A 20,423-nucleotide genomic window follows, 5' to 3' on the forward strand; every position below is an offset into this window, starting at 1 on the left:
CCTGCATGTTATTTTCCCAACCTGGCTCCTGTGCTTTTGACTGCAGCCTAGTACTTGGAAATCCAACAAGATAAATTGTTATAATCAGCACAGTGGAGCACTTAGAATATAAGACCTTTGTATACATGACTTAAGTAATTTTTTAATGACAGCCCTGCAGGAGGAGGAGTCAACAGTATGATCCTCGGGAAAAATAATAATACTAACAGAACTGCCAGCAGGTTCATAGCAAATGAGAAATTTGAACCAGGAACATTCCCGCTTGTGTGTTCAGCCGGCACGTGGCACTAGCTCTCATTGAGGAAGCTAATTGTGCCAGCATCGCTCTGTGTGTCCCCACCACCACTGTTGAAGTTATGTGCAACTAGGGTCAGATGGGACGTGGGTGGCGCTGTGGGTTAAACCACTGAGCCTAGGGCTTGCCGATCAGAAGGTCGGCGGTTCGAATCCCTGCGACGGGGTGAGCTTCCGTTGCTCGGTCCCTGCTCCTGCCAACCTAGCAGTTCGGAAGCACATCAAAGTGCAAGTAGATAAATAGGTACTGCTCTGACAGGAAGTTAAACGGCATTTCCGTGAGCTGCTATGGTTTGCCAGAAGAACCTTAGTCATGCTGGCCACATGACCCGGAAGCTGTACGCCGGCTCCCTCGGCCAATAAAGTGAGATGAGCACCACAGCCCCAGGGTCATCCACGACTGGACCTAATGGTCAGGGGTCCCTTTACCTTTAGGGTCAGATAGGAAATGTAGAGGACAGAGGCCTCCTGTGTCTTTAATAGTTGGGCAGAAGATGGAGTTTCTGCAGGTGTACCTTGTTACCTAGAGCTGATTTGTTCTTCTACATAACTATTAGATGCAGGGGCCCACCCCACCCTGTTCCTCTTTTTTGCATTTGCCCACCTTATCCATATCCCGATCTTGGCCTTGACATCATAGAATCATGGAGTTGGAAGAGACCCTGAGGATCATCTAGTCCAGGGTTTCCCAAATTTGACTCTCTCTGCTTTTTGTTTTCTTAACTTGTGTGTTCTCTGTTGCTGCCTGTTCCAGCCATGCCCCAACCTGCCAACCGAGAAATCAAAGGGTGTTCCTGCTCCTTCAGGGTTGGAAGGAATGCTGGTGGAGTAAATAATGCAATCTACCTTGCACCCTAGATAACATGTCTCAACAGGTGCGGGTTGTAAATAAAGAAATTTCCAGGCATTGCACCAAATAGCTGCAGTTCATAGCTTCTTCTTCATCATCATCATCATCATTCCTCCTAGGAGTTAAAGGTAGCATACTTTGTTTTATCTATAGAGCCCTTAAGAATCCAACCTCTGCTACCCCTGGTGCCTGCTTTCCCAAACTCACCTGCCTGCAGGCATGGAAAGGTGGATCAGCCTGATTAAAATCTGTGCTATGATATGTGTGAAAATCCAATTGTGGCTATTCTTGGAGAACAATTTTCAATGGCGCATTTCAGGAACAGCGATGAGTGAGATTTGTGAATTAGGCGCAAAACCAGCTCCTACGTTTCTTGCATCCATTATTTCCTCCTTTGAATGCCCTCATTCATATTAAATAATCAGGGGTCTATGGTTTCTAGGTGTAGCAACTAGAGCATCAGACCATGGAGACCAGGGTTCAAATTGCCCACTCAGCTGTTAAGAAGAGCCTGGCTGCTTGATCAAGCCAGTGATCAATCAAGCCCAGCATCTTGTCCCCACATAGGCTGCCCAGATGCTGCCCAGGGAAGGCTACAAGCAGAACTGAAGCATGGCTGCTCTCTTTTTACTTGATGCCCAGCAGCTGCCATTCAGAGACATTCCGCCTCCAACAGTGGAGGCAGGACACAGCCATTGTGCCTAGTAGTCATGAATTTCCCTGATTATCTTGTGCCAGTCAACATCTCTCAGCCTAACCTACCTCACAGGGCTGTTGTGAGGATAAAGTGGGGGCAAGGAGGACCATGCACTGCATCTTGATCTCCTTAAAGGTAAAGGTAAAGGGACCCCTGACCATTAGGTCCAGTCGTGGCCGACTCTGGGGTTGCGGCGCTCATCTCGCTTTATTGGCCGAGGGACCCGGCGTACAGCTTCCGGGTCATGTGGCCAGGATGACTAAGCCGCTTCTGGCGAACCAGAGCAGCACATGGAAACACTGTTTACCTTCCTGCTGGAGTGCTACCTATTTATCTACTTGCACTTTGATGTGCTTTCGAACTGCTAGGTTGGCAGGAGCAGGGACTGAGCAACGGGAGCTCACCCCGTCACAGGGATTCGAACCGCCGACTTTCTGATCGGCAAGTCCTAGGCTCTGTGGTTTAACCCACAGCGCCACCTGCGTCCCCTTGGAGGGATATAAATAGTGTTGTTGTAGCATGCTTGTACATTTCTAGAATCCTTCCAAAGGAAGTAGGAACGAAGGGGAAACTTACTGCATCCTAGCCAGCATGAAAACAACGCTGTCCTGGGATCCCCAAATATCTTTAAACCAGGAGTTGCATGCAAGGTATCTGGAAGAGGAGATCCCCGCCTTTTTACAGAGACAGTTGAATTAAGAATACCTTTTTGTGCCCCAACCCGCTATAGAAAACTGGAAGTTGGAAATCAGTTTGAAAACTAATCCAACAGGTTGGACAGCCTTTTTTTCCCCCTAGTCTTTGCAAGCTGAAAGAGTTCTGCGGCCTCTATATTTAACTTTTTAGAACACAGTCTTGTTATGAAATTGACCGCTTCGATGTGAATGAATAAGCAACAAGGTGCCTATGAAATTATCCTCAGCAAAGATTTAATACTATGCTTTGCTAATATTTATGTGGCACTATGCACAGATGATTTTATGACCTATTAACCACCCAAATGATAGTGCTGTTAAAGAAAAAAACACCCCATAAAGGTACATATTTCCACTTACTGTAGGAATGTCACTCAGCAGCAACTTTTGGGGAGATGTTGTTCCTAGAAATTAATTTAAGAAGAAAGCAAGAATTTATGCGGGTTCCTCTCTTGGTGATGTGGGGTGGGCCAAATGGAAGATGGCTTGGAAAGAATTGAGTATATTTATTCATAGAAACATACAACTGTAGACTTGGAAGTGCCCCCTGTGTCATCTAGTTCAGTCTCCTGCAATGCAGAAATCTCAACTAGATTGTACGTGACAGATTGCCTTCTTATGGTTGTCACAAGAAAAGGAAATATTTAGACAGATTACTGTATTTTTTGCCCCATAGGACGCACTTTTCCCCCTCCAAAAATGAAGGGGAAATGTGTGTGCGTCCTATGGGGCGAATGCAGGCTTTCGCTGAAGCCTGGAGAGTGAAGGGGGGGGTGCGCACCGATGCCTCTAGCTCTTCAGGCTTCAGGAAGCTATCCGCAAGCCTTGCGCACCCGGCGAGACCTCCCGCCGGGCGCGCGAGGCTTGGGGTGGCAACCTGCAGCCTGAAGCACGGGGCACCCTCCGGAGGGCTCCCCATGCTTCGGGCAGGTGTGCACAAGGCTTGGGGCTGCAGCCGCGGCTGGGGGGGGGAATAATTTTTTTTATTCATTCCCCCCCCAAAAAAAACCCGAGGTGCGTCCTATGGGCCGGTGCGCCCTATAGGAACAAAAAATGCGGTAAATAAGGATTTCTGGCATAGTTAAGTCTGGGGCGTAGTTATTGTTGAAAAATTAACTCACACATGATGTTAGATTACAGAACAAACAAACAAAAATACAGTGGTACCTCGGGTTAAGTACTTAATTTGTTCCGGAGGTCTGTTCTTAACCTGAAACTGTTCTTAACCTGAAGCACCACTTTAGCTAGTGGGGCTTCCTGCTGCCGCTGCGCCACTGGAGCACGATTTCTGTTCTCATCCTGAAGCAAAGTTCTTAACCTGAAGCACTATTTCTGGGTAGAGTCTGTAACCTGAAGCGTATGTAGCCTGAAGTGTATGTAACCCGAGGTACCACTGTATTCATTTTCAACTGCAGGGCAAAAAAATTCCGCCTGTGGAATAATGTTACTATTTGCAATGCTTAGTAACTTTAGCTCCAACTGAGAATATCATAAGACAATACCCTGGTACAGTCAAACTTCAGTTTTTGATCATCTCCTTTGCTGAACATTTCGGCTCCCGAACGTCGAAAACCCAGAAGTAAATGATCCGGTTTCCCAACGTTTTTTGGAAGCCGAATATCCGACATGGCAGACAAGCAGCTTCCGATTGGCTCTTCCGGTGTCAAGAGCCAATCAGAAGCCATGCCTCGGAAATCGAACTTTTTGGAAGTCGAACATCCTTCCGGAACGGATAATGTTTGACATCCGAGGTACCACTGTATTTTAAAACAATTTTTTCCTTTAAGTGTTACTACCTACTCCAAAATGACTAAGAAATATATTTTCCTCAGGGATTCTGAATGAAACCACCCAAATGGTCTGCACATGTTTATTATGTCATGGCTTTGGCAGATTCAGATCCCTAGAGACTCCCATATTTTGCTTGCTTCCTGTGCTGGGAAACTGCATCCCTGATGCTCTCTCTTCCTTTCTCCAGGCCCCACAAATCTGCAGACGCCGGCGCCATGTCTCAGCGCCATTCGACCGGCTCCTTGGGAGACAAGGCCGTTCTGCTGGAGCACCAGGTCAGCTCGGATTTGCGCCTCAGCGCCAACAATGTCTCCCCACACAGCAAGCGCAGCTCCTTGGGCCCACTGGACAGCTCTGCGTTCTTGGCCGAGCGCTCCCCATCACCCACTGGGCCCCGCCGGATCGTCCTTAGCACCCAAAGCCCAGTTGCCCTTAAGGTGGGCACCCAGCAGCTCATCCCCAAGGGCCTGGCGGAGGGCCCCAAGCCCAAGGTCCCCTCTCGTCACCAGAGCTTCTCGGCGGCCATCTTGAGCAAGGAAGCCGCCCGAATGGACCCCAAACGCATGTCGGCCCCCAGCATTTCGTTCGACGACCTGGAGGAAGCGGAGCTGGACGGAGGGACGCTCAAGCGCAACCTCCGCAGCATGTCGTACCGGGCTGCCATGAAGGGCCTGGGGAACGGCGAGCCCGCAGAGCCATCCAAGTTCATTGGGGGCGGCCTGAAGCCACTGTGTGAAGAAACCAATGGCCAAGGAGCCCGTAGCCCTGGAAGGCAGAAGGTAGGTCCTTTGTACTGCCACTGTACTATTTACTTTGTACTGCCACTGTATAATTCTAGGCTATTCTAGAGGGCACAGTGGTATATAATCCACTGTTGTTGTTATTTATTGCATGTCTATTCCACCTTTTTTCTCCATGGATGGATCTCAAGGTGGCCCGCTCTTTTATGCGTAATCATTTTTTTATTAGTTTTCAGTTACAATGACCCAATAAAAGGGACGCAGGTGGCGCTGTTGGTTAAACCACAGAGCCTAGGACTTGCTGATCAGAAGGTCGGCAGTTCGAATCCCTGCGATGGGGTGAGCTCCCGTTGCTTGGTCCCTGCTCCTGCCAACCTAGCAGTTCGAAAGCACGTCAAAGTGCAAGTAGATAAATAGGTACCGCTCCAACGGGAAGGTAAATGGTGTTTCCATGCGCTGCTCTGGTTCGCCAGAAGCGGCTTAGTCATGCTGGCCCCATGACCCGGAAGCTGTACGCTGGCTCCCTCAACCAATAAAGTGAGATGAGCGCCACAACCCCAGAGTCGGCCACGACTGGACCTAATGGTCAGGGGTCCCTTTACCTTTACCTATACCGCAGCTGCAGTTTTAGCAACTTCCATTCGCATTAACACATGTTTCTTCCTGTCCTTGTACTGTATTATGTCCACCTTTTGTTGGTTGCTGCTGTTCTCCACCATTCCTTAGGCGGAGCTAGTATTCCATTGCTGTTTCTTAAGTTCTCCATTGCACTCCATTGCTCTAAGCTTCATTGTTTTGCAACTCAAGCACCTGCTGAAGCAGGTGGCCTGCTCTTTTAATCTCCACCACAACCCTGTGAGGTGGGTTAGGCCAAGAGGGAGTGACTGGCCCAAGGTCACCCAGTGAGCTTCATGGCTGAGGAGGCAGGAATCGAACCCTGGTCTCTCCTTGTCCGATACTCTAATCCAGACATCCCCAACCTTCGGCCGTCCAGATGTTTTGGACTACAATCCCCATCATCCCTGACCACTGGTCCTGTTAGCCAGGGATCATGGGAGTTGTAGGCCAAAACATCTGGAGGGCCGCAGGTTGGAGATGACTGCTCTAATCACTCCATCCTGCTGGCTCTCATTTAGCAGGGAATCTGGCAGTGTATCTTCAGTTGTTGTTGGACTCTTAATTTCCATCAGTCCATAGCCAGCATGGCCCACAGTCAGGGTGGCAGAAGTAGTAGCCTGCTGATGCTTCCTTCTTGGGCATGGCTACCCCTGTTTTAATGGGGTTACGAGCATTTCAGCAGCTGATTTGTCCCAGTCCGGAACTGGAGTAGAGTTGGGTGGATTCCACCCAGAAGATGCTTGAGACTTCAGGGGTGTTTCAGGTGGACATGCCAAAAGCCCCGTAGTGCCTTCCACCCTACCTCAGGAAAGAATAGAATAGAATAGAATAGAATAGAATAGAATAGAATAGAATAGAATAGAATCATAGAGTTGGAAGAGACCACAAGGGCCATCGAGTCCAACCCCCTGCCAAGCAGAAAACACCATCAGAGCACTCCTGACATATGGTTGTCAAGCCTCTGCTTAAAGACCTCCAAAGAAGGAGACTCCACCACACTCCTTGGCAGCAAATTCCACTGTCGAACAGCTCTTACTGTCAGGAAGTTCTTCCTAATGTTTAGGTGGAATCTTCTTTCTTGTAGTTTGGATCCATTGCTCCGTGTCAGCTTCTCTGGAGCCGCAGAAAACAACCTTTCTCCCTCCTCTATGTGACATCCTTTTATATATTTGAACATGGCTATCATATCACCCCTTAACCTCCTCTTCTCCAGGCTAAACATGCCCAGCTCCCTTAGCCGTTCCTCATAAGGCATCGTTTCCAGGCCTTTGACCATTTTGGTTGCCCTCCTCTGGACACGTTCCAGTTTGTCAGTGTCCTTCTTGAACTGTGTTGCCCAGAATTGGACACAGTACTCCAGGTGAGGTCTGACCAGAGCAGAATACAGTGGCACTATTACTTCCCTATTACTTTTTGGATTCTGAAACCCGAAAAGTACTCAGGATTCGCTGAGATCCCTGCACTGCAGGTGCTTGGAAGATAAGACCCTTAGGGAAGGGAGGTCCCTTCCAACTCTAGGATCCCACACCATGAAATTGTATTGTGAGCTGCTGAAGCAATGGTGGGTTTGTTTCTAAACTGTTAAAGCTTGCATCCTCGCCCCAAATGCTTTTATTCCGGATTGGACAAATGCATGCAGAGCTCCAGTTTGGCCGCAGCTGGCCTGAATTACTGCCCTGATTAGCTGAGGCCTGGCCAGCGGAGGGTCAGAGCTCAAACTTGAATTTTAAAACAAAACAAGTTAACTCTGTCCGTTCCAGAAGTGAGCAAATCAGTCTGCTGTCTGAATGCAGGATCTGGTGCTGCCTTTGATAGATTCTAGGGAACTGGGGAGTTAATCACGCTCTCTATTTGAAGATGACTTTGGGGTTTCTATCAACTTTTCCAGGGAGATTTGGAGTGAATTGGAAAGGGGAGGGTGAAGCACAGGGATGGATGCTTTCAGTGCAAGAGTCCACGCAACTGGGCTTTTCTCTCCTGGAAACTTGGAAGGAGAGGGGAACCTTGCCATGGATATATGGCAGAGTTCATGCGCTCCACTTAGATTTTTGAAGAACCACAAGCAGCAGATGTGGCCTGAATCAGAAAATGGTCGCAAGGGTGGCCAATTTGTGATTTTTTTCCCAATGGAAAGTGCTGGCTTCAGTGCAATTCACAGTGTTGGTTATGACCCGGTGTGCGCCTACCTCCTTATATAAGCCTGCCCAGCCTTTGAAATCTTCTGGGGAGGCATGAGACAAGGACTTCTTGGTGGCTGCTCCCAGATAGTGAAACTCCCTTCTACAGGGGGCTAGTCCAGTCTCCTTTCTGCTTTCCTTTCAGGAGAAAGCAAATACTTTCTTTGTTCAGACATGTCTTTGGCCAGTAACTGACTGTTGTGGCAGGGTCTTCTGAAGGGAGGGTTGTACATTTTTGTTTTTGTTTTGGATATGTGTGTTGTGCTTTTAAATGGTTTTCAGTGCTGGCTGTTGTTTAAATAGGGTCGTGTATTTAACTGTTAATTACTATTTAAATGTATTGTGCATTTGTATCTGAATCTGTTTTGATGTATGCTGCGAATCACTTTGGGTCCTGCACTTGGGAAAAGGGTATATAATACTTGAAACAAACAAACAAACAACAAACAGATGTAGTAGGAGCTGTTAAGAGCCAGGAGTCCCAACGACCTCTGGAGGGCATCATGTTAGCAACCCTTGCTCTATGTTTGGTGAACTGGGACCCCCAGTATGGCACACCCTCCAACCACCCCTGTTTGCCCAGGATATTCCCAGAATTACAGTGGTACTTCTGGTTGCGAACGGGATCCGTTCCGGAGTCCCGTTTGCAACATGAGCAGAACTCAACCCGCATCTGCGCTTGCACGGGTTGCGATTCGCCACATCTGCGCATGTGCGTGACGTCATTTTGCACGCATGCGCAAGCGGCGAAACCCGGAAGTAACCCTTTCTGCTACTTCCGGGTCGCTGCGGGACGCAACCTGAAAAAACGTATCATGAAGCAAACACAACACGAGGTATGACTGTACAGAAGTCATAGAATCATAGAGTTGGAAGAGACCACAAGGGCCATCGAGTCCAACCCCCTGCCAAGCAGGAAGCACCATCAGAGCACTCCTGTCATATGGTTGTCAAGCCTCCGCTTAAAGACCTCCAAAGAAGGCGACTCCACCACACTCCCTGGCAGCAAATTCCACTGTCGAACAGCTCTTACTGTCAGGAAGTTCTTCCTAATGTTTAGGTGGAATCTTCTTTCTTGTAGTTTGGATCCATTGCTCCGTGTCCGCTTCTCTGGAGCAGCAGAAAACAACCTTTCTCCCTCCTCTATGTGACATCCTTTTATATATTTGAACATGGCTATCATATCACCCCTTAACCTCCTCTTCTCCAGGCTAAACATGCCCAGCTCCCTTAGCCGTTCCTCATAAGGCATCGTTTCCAGGCCTTTGACCATTTTGGTTGCCCTCCTCTGGACACGTTCCAGTTTTTCAGTGTCCTTCTTGAACTGTGGTGCCCAGAACTGGACACAGTACTCCAGGTGAGAGTACTGTCATCCTGGCTTCTGAAATGATCCTGGAATGTCCTGGGGGATGAGCTGGCACCGGCGCTTGTAGTTGTGTCATGCTCACATGCATGTCAGCAACACCAAAAGATGCATATACTGCCTGGCCCTTTCTGCTCCCTTGAGATTTACCTCTTGCACCCAGCCAGGAATGTCCACGATGTAGAAGAGGTGGTGGCAATCCATCTGAGGGTGCAAAGTAGGGCTTGGAATGTGAGTTCTGGGGGTACTCCCGAAGATCAGAGAGAGAGAGAGGCTTGGAGGACCACTTTCACGCCCTGGGCCTGATGTTCACCACCTCTGGCCTAGGTTGGTAGGTAGGTGCTGCAGCTGCTGTTCTGTCTCTCACCACAAGAGGCAGCAGCAAGTAGACCAAGGTTTGAATCCCGACAGCTCTCAACACCTGAGAGTTGATCATCGGCTACGTGTTGCAACAAGACCCAAGGTGGGTGGGAGTTTAGTATGGGGAGCTGCTGCAGTGATAATGTTAGGGCTGTTGGGGGCAAAGGTCCCTGGAAAACTAAACAAAAGCTTGAGTCACTTTGGAACTTGGATTCCCCCACCCCCATCCCACACGTTGAGAAAGTGAAACTGAAATAAGGCAAAGAAGATCACACACCAAAGTGGCAAGGTGTGTGTGAAAGACACACATTGACCAAGAGGTTGTGGCCCTGTGGGAAAGGCCTTGGTTGTGTCGCTTCCTCCTAAGGGTTGCGTACTGTGCAACATTTCTCTGACGAAAATAGGGGTGTCTTATTCCATTGCTGCTGCTGCTGCTGTTCTATTTATGGCCCACTCAACATGGCAGAGCATGTTTCTTGCATGCAGAATATCCCCAATTCAGTCCCCAGCATCTCTAGGAAGGGCTGGGAAAGGCTCTCTTTCTGAAATGCTGGAGAGCTGGCAGAACTGGGCCAGTGGTCTGACTCTGCAGACAGCAGCTTAGAATCATAGAATCATAGAATCATAGATTTGGAAGAGACCACAAGGGCCATCGAGTCCAACCCCCTGCCAAGCAGGAAACACCATCAGAGCACTCCTGACATATGGTTGTCAAGCCTCTGCTTAAAGACCTCCAAAGAAGGAGACTCCACCACACTCCTTGGCAGCAAATTCCACTGTCGAACAGCTCTTACTGTCAGGAAGTTCTTCCTAATGTTTAGGTGGAATCTTCTTTCTTGTAGTTTGGATCCATTGCTTTGTGTCCGCTTCTCTGAAGCAGCAGAAAACAACCTTTCTCCCCCCTCTATGTGACATCCTTTTATATATTTGAACATGGCTATCATATCACCCCTTAACCTCCTCTTGTCCAGGCTAAACATACCCAGCTCCCTTAGCCGTTCCTCATAGCTTCCTATGTTCCACCTCTATTAGACTGCAAGCCTAGGCTAGAAACTCCTTAATGCTGAACCCAAACCTTTGTGATGTTTGTTTGTCGCAGACCCCTTTCCTCTCTGGACTCTGCGCCTTCTTCTTGCATTGTAAAATGCCGCCCGGTATTTATCCAGAGAAACGCCTTGTTTTTTGAAGTGGTTGCTTTTGTTTTCAAACTGGGTCTGCAAATTTGACCGCGTACATAACTGCCGTTGCAACATAATTCTCTGGCTGGCAATTGTTTCCCTCGGCTCAAATCTGGATGATCCTCTTAGGACGTTGTTTGTCCATAGGTCTGAGCCGGCCGTGGGGCGGAGAAACACGTGGGGGGAATTCAGCAGCAGCTGAATCTACGAAGGAGCTTGGCTCTCAGTTGCTTGCTCAGACTCTGGGAGTCCTGAACAAGCAAGAGTTGTTCAAACAAACGGAGCAAGATCACAGAACTGTAGAGTTGGGACCAAGGGTCATCTAGTCCAACCCCGTGCAATGCAGGAATCTCAACGAGATCATACGTGGCTGATGGCCTTCCAATCTCTGCTCAGAAACGTTGAATGATGATTGGCAAGGTTCAGTCAGTGCTAATGTCTAGTATTTCATAGTGCTTTGGGGCAGGGAACTTTTTTTTCAGATTGAGGGCCGCAGTCCCTCCCGGGCAGCCTTCTGGGGGCCGTATGGAAATGGTGGGTGGGGTGAGAGTAGACTTTACCTTTGTACTGTGGAGCGCTCTCCCCAGAAAGGCTCATCTGGCAGCATCATTGCATGTCTTTAGAAACGAGGCAAAAACTTTCCTCTTTACCCTGGGATATTTTGAAAAAAGCATGGTATATAAATTGAGTAAACCAATAATAATAATAATAATAATAATAATAATAATAATACAATAGGTTTGTTTCCTCTCTCTCTCTCTCAGGAGGGAGGAAGAGGATGGGAACAAAACTAGAATTAGTGGGCTCCGCATGTCTGTTATTGGCTCTAGCGCCACCTGCTGTTAGTCTCCCTGCCTTCCAGCCCACCAGTACAAATGGGCACCAGCCACCACTGTCTGCAATATGATTTTATTTTATTTTTACATGTTGTGTCTGTATAGCTGCTTATGATCGCCCCCCTCTCATTTTCTCTCTCTGTTTGACAGAGAACCTTTGGTCGGAAGCGTATGAATCGGCATGGAGGTTCCTTCAAAGATGGTGAGTAGATGGACCGGGATATTCCAGGGCACCCCTAGTCAGACTTTGGATTGATCCTGGGAATCTTCCCTTTGCATCCATTCCATAACAGGACTTCTTAAAATAAGACTTGGTTCCTATGGGAGCAGTTTCACACAGGCAGTCAACCCCAAGGTGCCCAAATTTTTGGCAACAGGAAGTAGCAACCTGGCTACTCTTACATCAGTACAGCTAGGGATCCTCAGGGCTGTGTCTTGTGCTAGCCCCCTACTCAGAGTAAACCCATTGAAATGAATGGACTGCTGAAATGAATTGCTAACTAGGGTCCATTAAATTCAACAGGTCTACCCTGAGTAAAACTTAGTTGTCTGCAACCCCCTCGCTCGGGTAGTTGTTTTCTGCTGCTAAGGACTCACCATGCCTAGGAACATGTGAGTTCTTGGTGGGAATTAAAAGTGGAAGCTGCAACAAAATGTTGCAGTGTGGAGTGATTGTGTTAAGGGTGCCAGGCAGTTGAAACCTCTTCCAGGATACTCCATTCCATCCCCCCATTCAGTCAGACAGCCTTCCAGGGTCCATTCTCGTGTTGTTTGGGCTATTTTTGCTCTTTTTCCTCTCTCTCACACACACATACACCTTTAGCTTGTTAACATGGGTAGCTGCATTTTCCTGATTCAAACCCCTGTTCCACCCAGCTCAGAATTAGTTACATTGACTGGCAGTACCTCTTTGGGGTTTTAGGCAAGGGACATCCCCAGACCTACCCAGAGATGCTGCGGATGGAACCGGGGGCCTTCTGCCTGCATAGCTGAGACTCGGATTCCCCTTGAAAGTTTTCTTCCCCCTAAAATATATTGTTTAATATACTTGAGCAAACCTTGTTTCCCCCAAATCCTTCTGATGCTTGCTTCATAAAAGATATCAATGCAGAAGAACGAGTTCACTATTACTGCATAGCAGGGGCAGCCAGTGTACTGTGAAATCCACAGATGTTTTGGGACTCCCAGCTCCCATTAGCCCCAAATGGTGAGAGATGGTGGGAGATGTTGTTGAGGAACGTCTAGAGGGCCCCACATCATCCCCTCCTGGTATATAAGATTCCTATTGGTAATGTGCTTCCATAGCATTAGCACATAGGTTGGGAAAACGTGTGTCTTTGGGGAGCAAAGAGTTACCCGAGGTTTCTCAGCATCGCTGATCCGCCCCACTTCTCTATCCCAGATCCCCGCCTGTATCAAGAGATTCGCGAGAAAGGTCTCAACTCCATCAGCCACGAGTCAGATGACGACCTCCTAGAGGTGGAAACCATCCCTGAGGAACCCCCTGCCACAGATTCCTCCACCATTGTGGTGAAGAACTACCGGCCTGCTCACATGACCTGGAGCCAGCTGCCAGAGGTAGGAAAGGGAGATCGCTAGAGGGTGAGGGATCCCGTCTTTCAGAACAGCAGCTGGAAACCTCCTTGAATCAGGCTCAGTAGGCCTTCCCAGTTGCTCCATTTTGGCCAGAACATGCCCACCTGCCCTGCACATGATGCCACATATGATGATGGCAGCTGTAGAGCAGATAAAGGCACAGCAAGGAAGAAATGCAGTAACTGGTCATTGACGATTTTGTACAACATCAAGGTCTTTTCCAGGGAGTCTTCTCTTCTCATGAGATGGCCAAAGTATTGGAGCCTCAGCTTCAGGATCTGTCCTTCCAGTGAGCACTCAGGGCTGATTTCCTTCAGAATGGATAGGTTTGATCTTCTTGCAGTCCATGGGACTCTCAAGAGTCTCCTCCAGCACCATAATTCAAAAGCATCAATTCTTCGGCGATCAGCCTTCTTTATGGTCCAGCTCTCACTTCCATACATCACTGCTGGGAAAACCATAGCTTTAAGTATACGGACCTTTGCAACATAGCCCACTCAATATAAATACAGTGTAAACGATGTAGGGAGACCAGGCAGGTTCATATATGAGTTGCCTCTCCCTCAAATGAGTTCTTTTTGACAGTGGGTCTCTGGGTTCCTTCCCTAATACTGAAAATATAGCAGTGTGGATGCCAGGCAAGACTTGTTGGGGAGAGAGTACTACAACTGGGAAAGACCCTCTTGCTGGTTTGCCCCCTTCCTTGACTGATGGCCTCGGCACATGGGCAGTTTGATGTGGGAACTATATGTGCTCAAGCCGCAGACTGCTATACTGGTACACACCAACACTGAATTCTCAGAAGTGGAGCAGCAGGAGTCATAACTTAGTGGTATGCAGAAGGTCCTGGGTTCAGTCCCCAGCATCTCCAGGTCAGGTTGGGTGAGATCCCTGTCTGAAATCCTGGAGAGCCACTGCAGTGTTCTAACTCTGGATTAGGGAGCGTCCTGTGTTCCAGGAATGTACTTCAGGTGGATTTCTTCTGCCTCAGTCAATATTTGCACACCTGTCTCCCGCACCCTTTTTGACATGTGTGTTTTGGCTACTGTGGGACTCTCAGTAGAAGTTCTCCTGCAGCAGACAGAATTGCCTTGGAGAAATGGATGGTGCAACATTCAGTTGGGATGATGTGGCCTGAAGGAGTGGCTTTGCCCCTGAGGCTCACCTGCCTTTTCTTATCTGACCTGGTATTGTCCTCCTCCACTTTTTAAAAAAAACAACAACTAAACATTTCCTCCTGAGATGGTTCCAAAGTTCATCTGCTTCACCTGGCAGGAGTTTGCTGAAATGCAGCTCTGATGTTTTTCCCCTTTTCTTTTCAAGCTTTGTCTGGGGGCGTTGCAGGCGAGAGTGGAAACTCCCTGAGCAAGGAGCTCCCTAGTAACTCTACAAGCGCCACGTAATGTTTGTTCTGCATTTGCAAGGAATCGACCCATTAGTGTGGCACCAGGACTCCCTGCCCATTATTATTAGGCTGTATTGTTTTCTGCACCTACCAAACCCTTTCTAGCCTCCTCAGGCACGCATTTCTCTAACATGTACTTTGATTATATATGTTTTAACTTTTCTGATTTTATTTGTATTTTGATTATATTCTATGTTGGCTTGTTTTTAACATTTGATATAATTGGCATTTTGGAAGGAATACGTTGCATTGTTTTATTTAAAGCAGTAAAAGTAGGGGGAGCTTTTTCAGCCTGAGGGCCACATAGCCTTCTGAACAATGCCCTGGGAGCCATATGGTGGGTGGGGCCAGAGGCTAAAATGGAAGGAGCAACCAATGCAAATTTTACCTTTGTAGAGTAGGCTGATTTCTACACATAACCAGTCTCCCTCCTCCATCCAGCTGAGCAAGAAGCATGATCAGAGTTCAAGGGCACATTCCAGCCAGGCAAAAACGCCTAAGGAGAGGGTGAAGCAAGGCCAACTAGGGATGTGGCCTGGGGAGTTCCAAGGGCCAGATGGAGCTGCCTAGAGGGCCACATTCAGCCCCTAAGCCTGATGTTCCCCACCCCTGGGTTAGAGATTTTTTATTGTTATATAAATAAATAACAAAAATGGGAAAATCAATCTGGCTTGTTCAGTGTGAATGACTTAGCTCTGGGATAATATGTAGTGGCAATGAAGAGGGGCAGATTTGTTTTGTCTTCATGGGAAATATTTCGTAGTTTCATTCCTGTAACTTTTTTCCCATGCTCTAAAAACAAAAGATGGATTCTTCTTCTTCATCATCATCATCATCATCATCATCATAAAATGAGTTCTTAACATAAAAATGGGCATCCTCACTAACCAGGGAGGAAACCCCATTGAATTCTATGTGACTTGCTTTTTTAAAAAAGTGCCCTTCTTGCACTCCCATGGCCACCTGTGGGGTCCTTGGTCATGTGGTTCCACAGAAGGGATGTCTGAAAACTATCAATGAGTCTGCAAGTCACTCAGAATTTGTCTTCTGCAGGTGCAGGAAGCCGGAATCCTGGAGCAGATATCCCCGGAAGAGCGCAAACGGCAGGAGGTAAGGGAAGCCAGGAGGCTCAAACAAGGTTCCTGCTTGGCACTAGAAGAGTACTGTATTTTTCTGTGTATGAGATGCCCCCTATTTTGGGGGACTCCAAATTAATAAAATGGGGGGAGATTGCCCAGAGTTGTTGAGCTTTTTTTTAAGGGAAATTGTCAAAATTCACTCACCTTCCTGAACTACACTGCGACTTGCACGCGACACCACTGACTATCTCTGGCTCATGGCAGCAACCAATCACACATCCCCACAATGCACTATCTGTGCATAACGTGACCCCCAATTTTTAATACAATTTTTAAGGAAGAAAAGCTTGTCTTATACATGGAAAAGTACAGTATGTTGCGCAAAATGCTGTGGAAATTGGAGAAGTGGCATGGTTTTGAATGTCTTGTGAATTCTCCTAAACAATGAGTTCCTTTCAAGCTGCTGTGTCTCTCTTTATTCTCTGCTTAAGATTGCTTCACTTAATAGTCATACAGAGGACTTCTCTTCTTTTCTCTTTCTCTTTTATTTGTTAGTCACTTTTCTCAAGGAGGGACCATAAGCAGCTGTCATTAAAACCAATAAGAACATGCTATGGAGATTTAAAAATACAGACAAAACAGATCAGGACTTGCAGACCCCACCCCACTAATGTCATATCGAGGGCCAAGATCCCAGGTAAAGAGAAGAGTCTTTGCCTGACACCTGAAAATTGACCAGAGATGGCTCCAGGCGTGCCTCCCTGCGGGGAGAGGATTCCATAAGTGGAGGGGGCCACCACCGAAAAGTCCCAATCTTGTGTTGCCACCCTCTGAACCTCCCATGGAGGGGGGGGCACTTGAGAAGAAGAGCCTCAGATTATGATCACTGGGTCTGGCTCAATTCAGGTGGCTGGAAGCAGTCCTTGAGGTCCTGAGCCACATCAGGCTTTATAGGTCAAAACTATGATTTTTGAATGGAGCCAGGAAACAAATGCAGTCATGCCAAAATCAGTGTTATGTGTTCTGACCATGCTACCTAGTCAACAATCTGGCTGATGAATTGTGTATTAACTGCGGTTTCCAAATCATCTTCAAAGGCAGCCTGACATAGAATGCATTGCCAGAACATAAACAATAAATGTCAGATCACTAAAGTGGGTTGCTGGATTTTTTTGGGGGCGAGGGGATCTGCCTCATCATTCTGGAGAGCCCCAGATTTTTGCCCACAGTTCTATCCAGATGGCACCATTAATGGTGCCGATGTTGGTGGCTGCAGACCAACATTTCACTTGCCAGCATCGGAAAATGCACCCCCGCCACATAGCTCAGTTGGAAGAGCACGAGACTCTTAACCTCAGTGTTGTGGGTCTGACTTACACATTGGGCAAAAGATTGCTGCATTGCAGAGGGTTGGACTAGATGACCTTGGGGGGGGGGGTTCCTTCCACCTCTACAGTTCCATGATCTGCTATGATGAATGATCAGCTTAAAAGGGCTGTCCACTCATGTTCACCCTTCTGTCTCTCCATCCTTTCCCCCCTGCAGGCGATCTTTGAGATCATTACCTCTGAGTATTCCTACATGCGCAGCCTGGAGATCCTGGTGAACCACTTCATGAAGTCGGAGGCACTGAAGGACACTATGAATCAGACGGATCACCACCACCTCTTCTCCAATGTTGGGGATATCCTGGCTGCCAGCAAGAGGTAAATCTCAAGCCTCAGGCAGCTGCCTGTGTAGTGTAACAGTTATAACAGGCTCCCCATCCCTGAGTTAAGAGTGTTGGACTTGGTGACAACCAAATTCATATCCCTGCTCAGCTGGAAAGCAACACTGGGGGACCTTGAACTGGCCACTGACCTTTTTTTACCTACCTGGCAAAGTGGTTGTGAGGATTCCTCCTGAGATCCTTGGACTGTTCACCTTTGGATCTGCTTAACTGTTCTGGGCACCACAGTTTAAGGAGGATATTGACAAGCTGAAACATGTGCAGAGGAGGCTGACCATGAAACTCAGTTTCTCAACCTCCCTCTTATTTATTGTGCCTCTAGCTTTTTTGAGGACTTGGAGAAAAGGCATCAGGAGAACGTCCTGATCCCGGACATCAGCGACATCGTAGAGACTCACGCAACTAATAATTTTAATCCGTACGTCATCTATTGTTCGAATGAAGTCTATCAACAGAGGACCCTTCAGAAGCTGTTGTAAGTGATTTCAGTCATCCTCCGCCCCCAAACTTAAAAGATTATTTATAAGCTTTAGTGTATTAAAGTCCAACCTATGTGGGTTGGTGTAACTTAGAATCTTGCCCCTGCTATGAACCCAAGTGGCCTTAGTCTTCAGTCTCCCCCATCTGCGATATGGGAATAATAACACAAACATGCCTGGCAGCTCTATAATTGTATGATTCTAAGAAAGTGCTACTGATTGCCAACTTAATCCTACGTGGATTAGCCCACTGAAATTAATTACCCTAAGTTAGTCATGCCCATTGACTTCAGTAGGTCTGCTCTGAGCAGGACTAATTTGGATTCAACCCTTAATCCAAGGTAGGTAGTAGATGAATTCATTGAAACTCCCAGTTTGATACTCTACTCTTTCTTGCAAAGGAGGTAACTTGGTGTGTGTGTATTCAGGTTATCCATTTAAAGTGTAAGAAACATGCATTGCATTGGTCACAAGAAGCTAAAGTGGTGTTTTCTGTTCTGTTGCAGAACCACGAATCCTGCCTTTAAAGAGACCCTGAAACACATTGAGCAGAAACCAGAGTGTGGCAGCCTTCCCTTGATCTCTTTCCTTATCAACCCCATGCAGAGAGTTACTCGCCTGCCTCTTCTGATGGATGTAAGAGCAAGCAGAGGGGCACATGGAAATATATATGCCCATCTGTTGTTGTTTACCTGCCTGTCATCCCGGGGGCGGGGGTGGGTGGGTTGCAGCATTAAAATACAATATTAATGTCTACCATTCATCAGGCTGAAAGCTGGGGTTCTTTCCTCTGATCTTGGAACCTTATTAACAGGCCATGCTGCTAGAGTCTGGTGAGGAAGCTGTTTATGCTTCTCATTCATTCATTCATACCTGACCCTTAGCCCCAGATTTACTGGGCCCCTCACTGATCTGCATGTTTTTTAAGATTGCTACATGTTCCTGAAGAGAAGACAGAATGATGTACCTAAAATCCTGCAATTCTAATAGTAATGTTCTGTGTGTTCTGATCAGACCTATTCTACTTGGTTTTCCAAAACTATACACGAACTGAAACACAGTCATCCTTCAAAATTTGCTATTCTCCATCCAAGCAATATGTCCAGAAATTCATGTGTGCATCATGATACATTTATTCATGAAAACAACATATAACAAAATACTTTCTGTTAGGCAAAAAATGCATTGCAAAAAAAGTGTATATTAGAGGAAGTAAAGGCGGAATAATTCATGAGAATTATTTTTAAAATTGCATATTGATGTAGAATTGTGGCAAACTGAGTGCAAGACTGGGGTGGGGGGGGGGAACCCCGAGACTAAAATTGGCAGATATGCCCCTCCCTTAGCTGAGTGGACTGTCAAGAACAGGTTGCAGGTTGGGACAGCCAATAGTTTTGGAAGGGGGAAATGAAGTGGTGTGGATGTTCTGTTCCATTTCAGACTGTCTGCCAGAAAACCCTGATGCATAGTAGAGCTTACGAAGCAGCGACTCAGGCTTTGAAGGCCATCAGTAAGGTAAGAGACTATCTCCAGCTCTCTTTGTGTGATCACATTTTTTGAAGAATGAAACGGGCTTTTCTGCAGTTAGGAAAGTGATGGGAGGCAAATTGGTTGAGAATTGTGTTGAGAATTGTGATTTGCTTGTAAGGTGTTTACATGTCTCCCCATTAACAAACACCTTACAAGCAAATCAGGGTGAATGTTTATTGCCATATAACCCTCCTGAAAATGGGAACAAATGCTCCACAGAGCAAATTGGAATAGATAGATGCTCAATAACAACTGGACATAGTCTAACCTCCACTTAAGCTTCCCGCAAGCATATGAGGATGAATGCTCCATAAACTGGTTGTTTGGGGGAGCCCCAGAATTGGTCGGTCAATGTTTAATCTAATAAAGGAAAAAACAAGGAGATGCTTTATTGGACAGCTGGGGCTCTCATGTATGGTCTGGAACCAATCAAATCAATAAATCAATAAATTCTGATAGAAAATTTCATATTGTCAAGGCCACAATAGTTTTCAAGAGGCGTCTGAAATTAGGGAGGGGCTGTTCCTGTCAAACCTCTAACAGGAGATTGCAGCAAGACACACTTTAGCAACCTATTCCTCTAATTCAGTGGTGTCCAAACTTTTTTCAAAGAGGGCCAGATTTGATGAAGTGTAGGGCCGTGAGGGCTGACCGAAGGGCCGACCAGAGTTGTTGGCCTTTTTTTGGATTGAAGGATTTAAGTTGTTGAGCTTTTTTTAGGATTTTAGCCCAGGAAATAAATGGACCAGTGGGCCAGATTAGGCCCCCAAAACAGACTTTGGACATGCCTGCTCTAATTCCAGCGTTTGGGGTTTGAGTGCTGTTGCAGATGTAGCTAAAACTGAATTACACATGTGCAAAAAGTGGAAGGATCAGCAGACTCTGGGGAACCCCAACTTTTGCAGATGTACCCAACCCGTAACTGTCCCCCCCACAAAAGGGAGGAGGGAAGCAGCCCAGTGAGGACTAAACATGTTCAGTGAGCATGGAATGCTGACTGGTGGAC

At 47.2% G+C, this 20,423-nt stretch overlaps 1 protein-coding gene across 1 annotated transcript in view; it reads left to right on the forward strand.

Moving 5' to 3' along the window:
• ARHGEF16 (Rho guanine nucleotide exchange factor 16) overlaps positions 1-20,423 on the forward strand; it is a 36,337-nt gene that overhangs the window by 2,577 nt on the left and 13,337 nt on the right. Inside the window, exons 2-9 of the mRNA XM_083452132.1 lie at positions 4,515-5,106; positions 11,750-11,801; positions 13,002-13,177; positions 15,654-15,710; positions 17,225-17,385; positions 17,731-17,883; positions 18,394-18,523; positions 19,328-19,402. Coding sequence (XP_083308258.1) covers positions 4,543-5,106; positions 11,750-11,801; positions 13,002-13,177; positions 15,654-15,710; positions 17,225-17,385; positions 17,731-17,883; positions 18,394-18,523; positions 19,328-19,402 — 1,368 coding nt within the window. The 5' untranslated portion in view covers positions 4,515-4,542. The remainder of the gene's footprint in view (positions 1-4,514; positions 5,107-11,749; positions 11,802-13,001; positions 13,178-15,653; positions 15,711-17,224; positions 17,386-17,730; positions 17,884-18,393; positions 18,524-19,327; positions 19,403-20,423) is intronic.

This window comes from Podarcis tiliguerta (assembly GCF_965153285.1).
Source record: "Podarcis tiliguerta genome assembly, chromosome: 8".
Classification (NCBI taxonomy): Eukaryota; Metazoa; Chordata; class Lepidosauria; order Squamata; family Lacertidae; genus Podarcis; species Podarcis tiliguerta.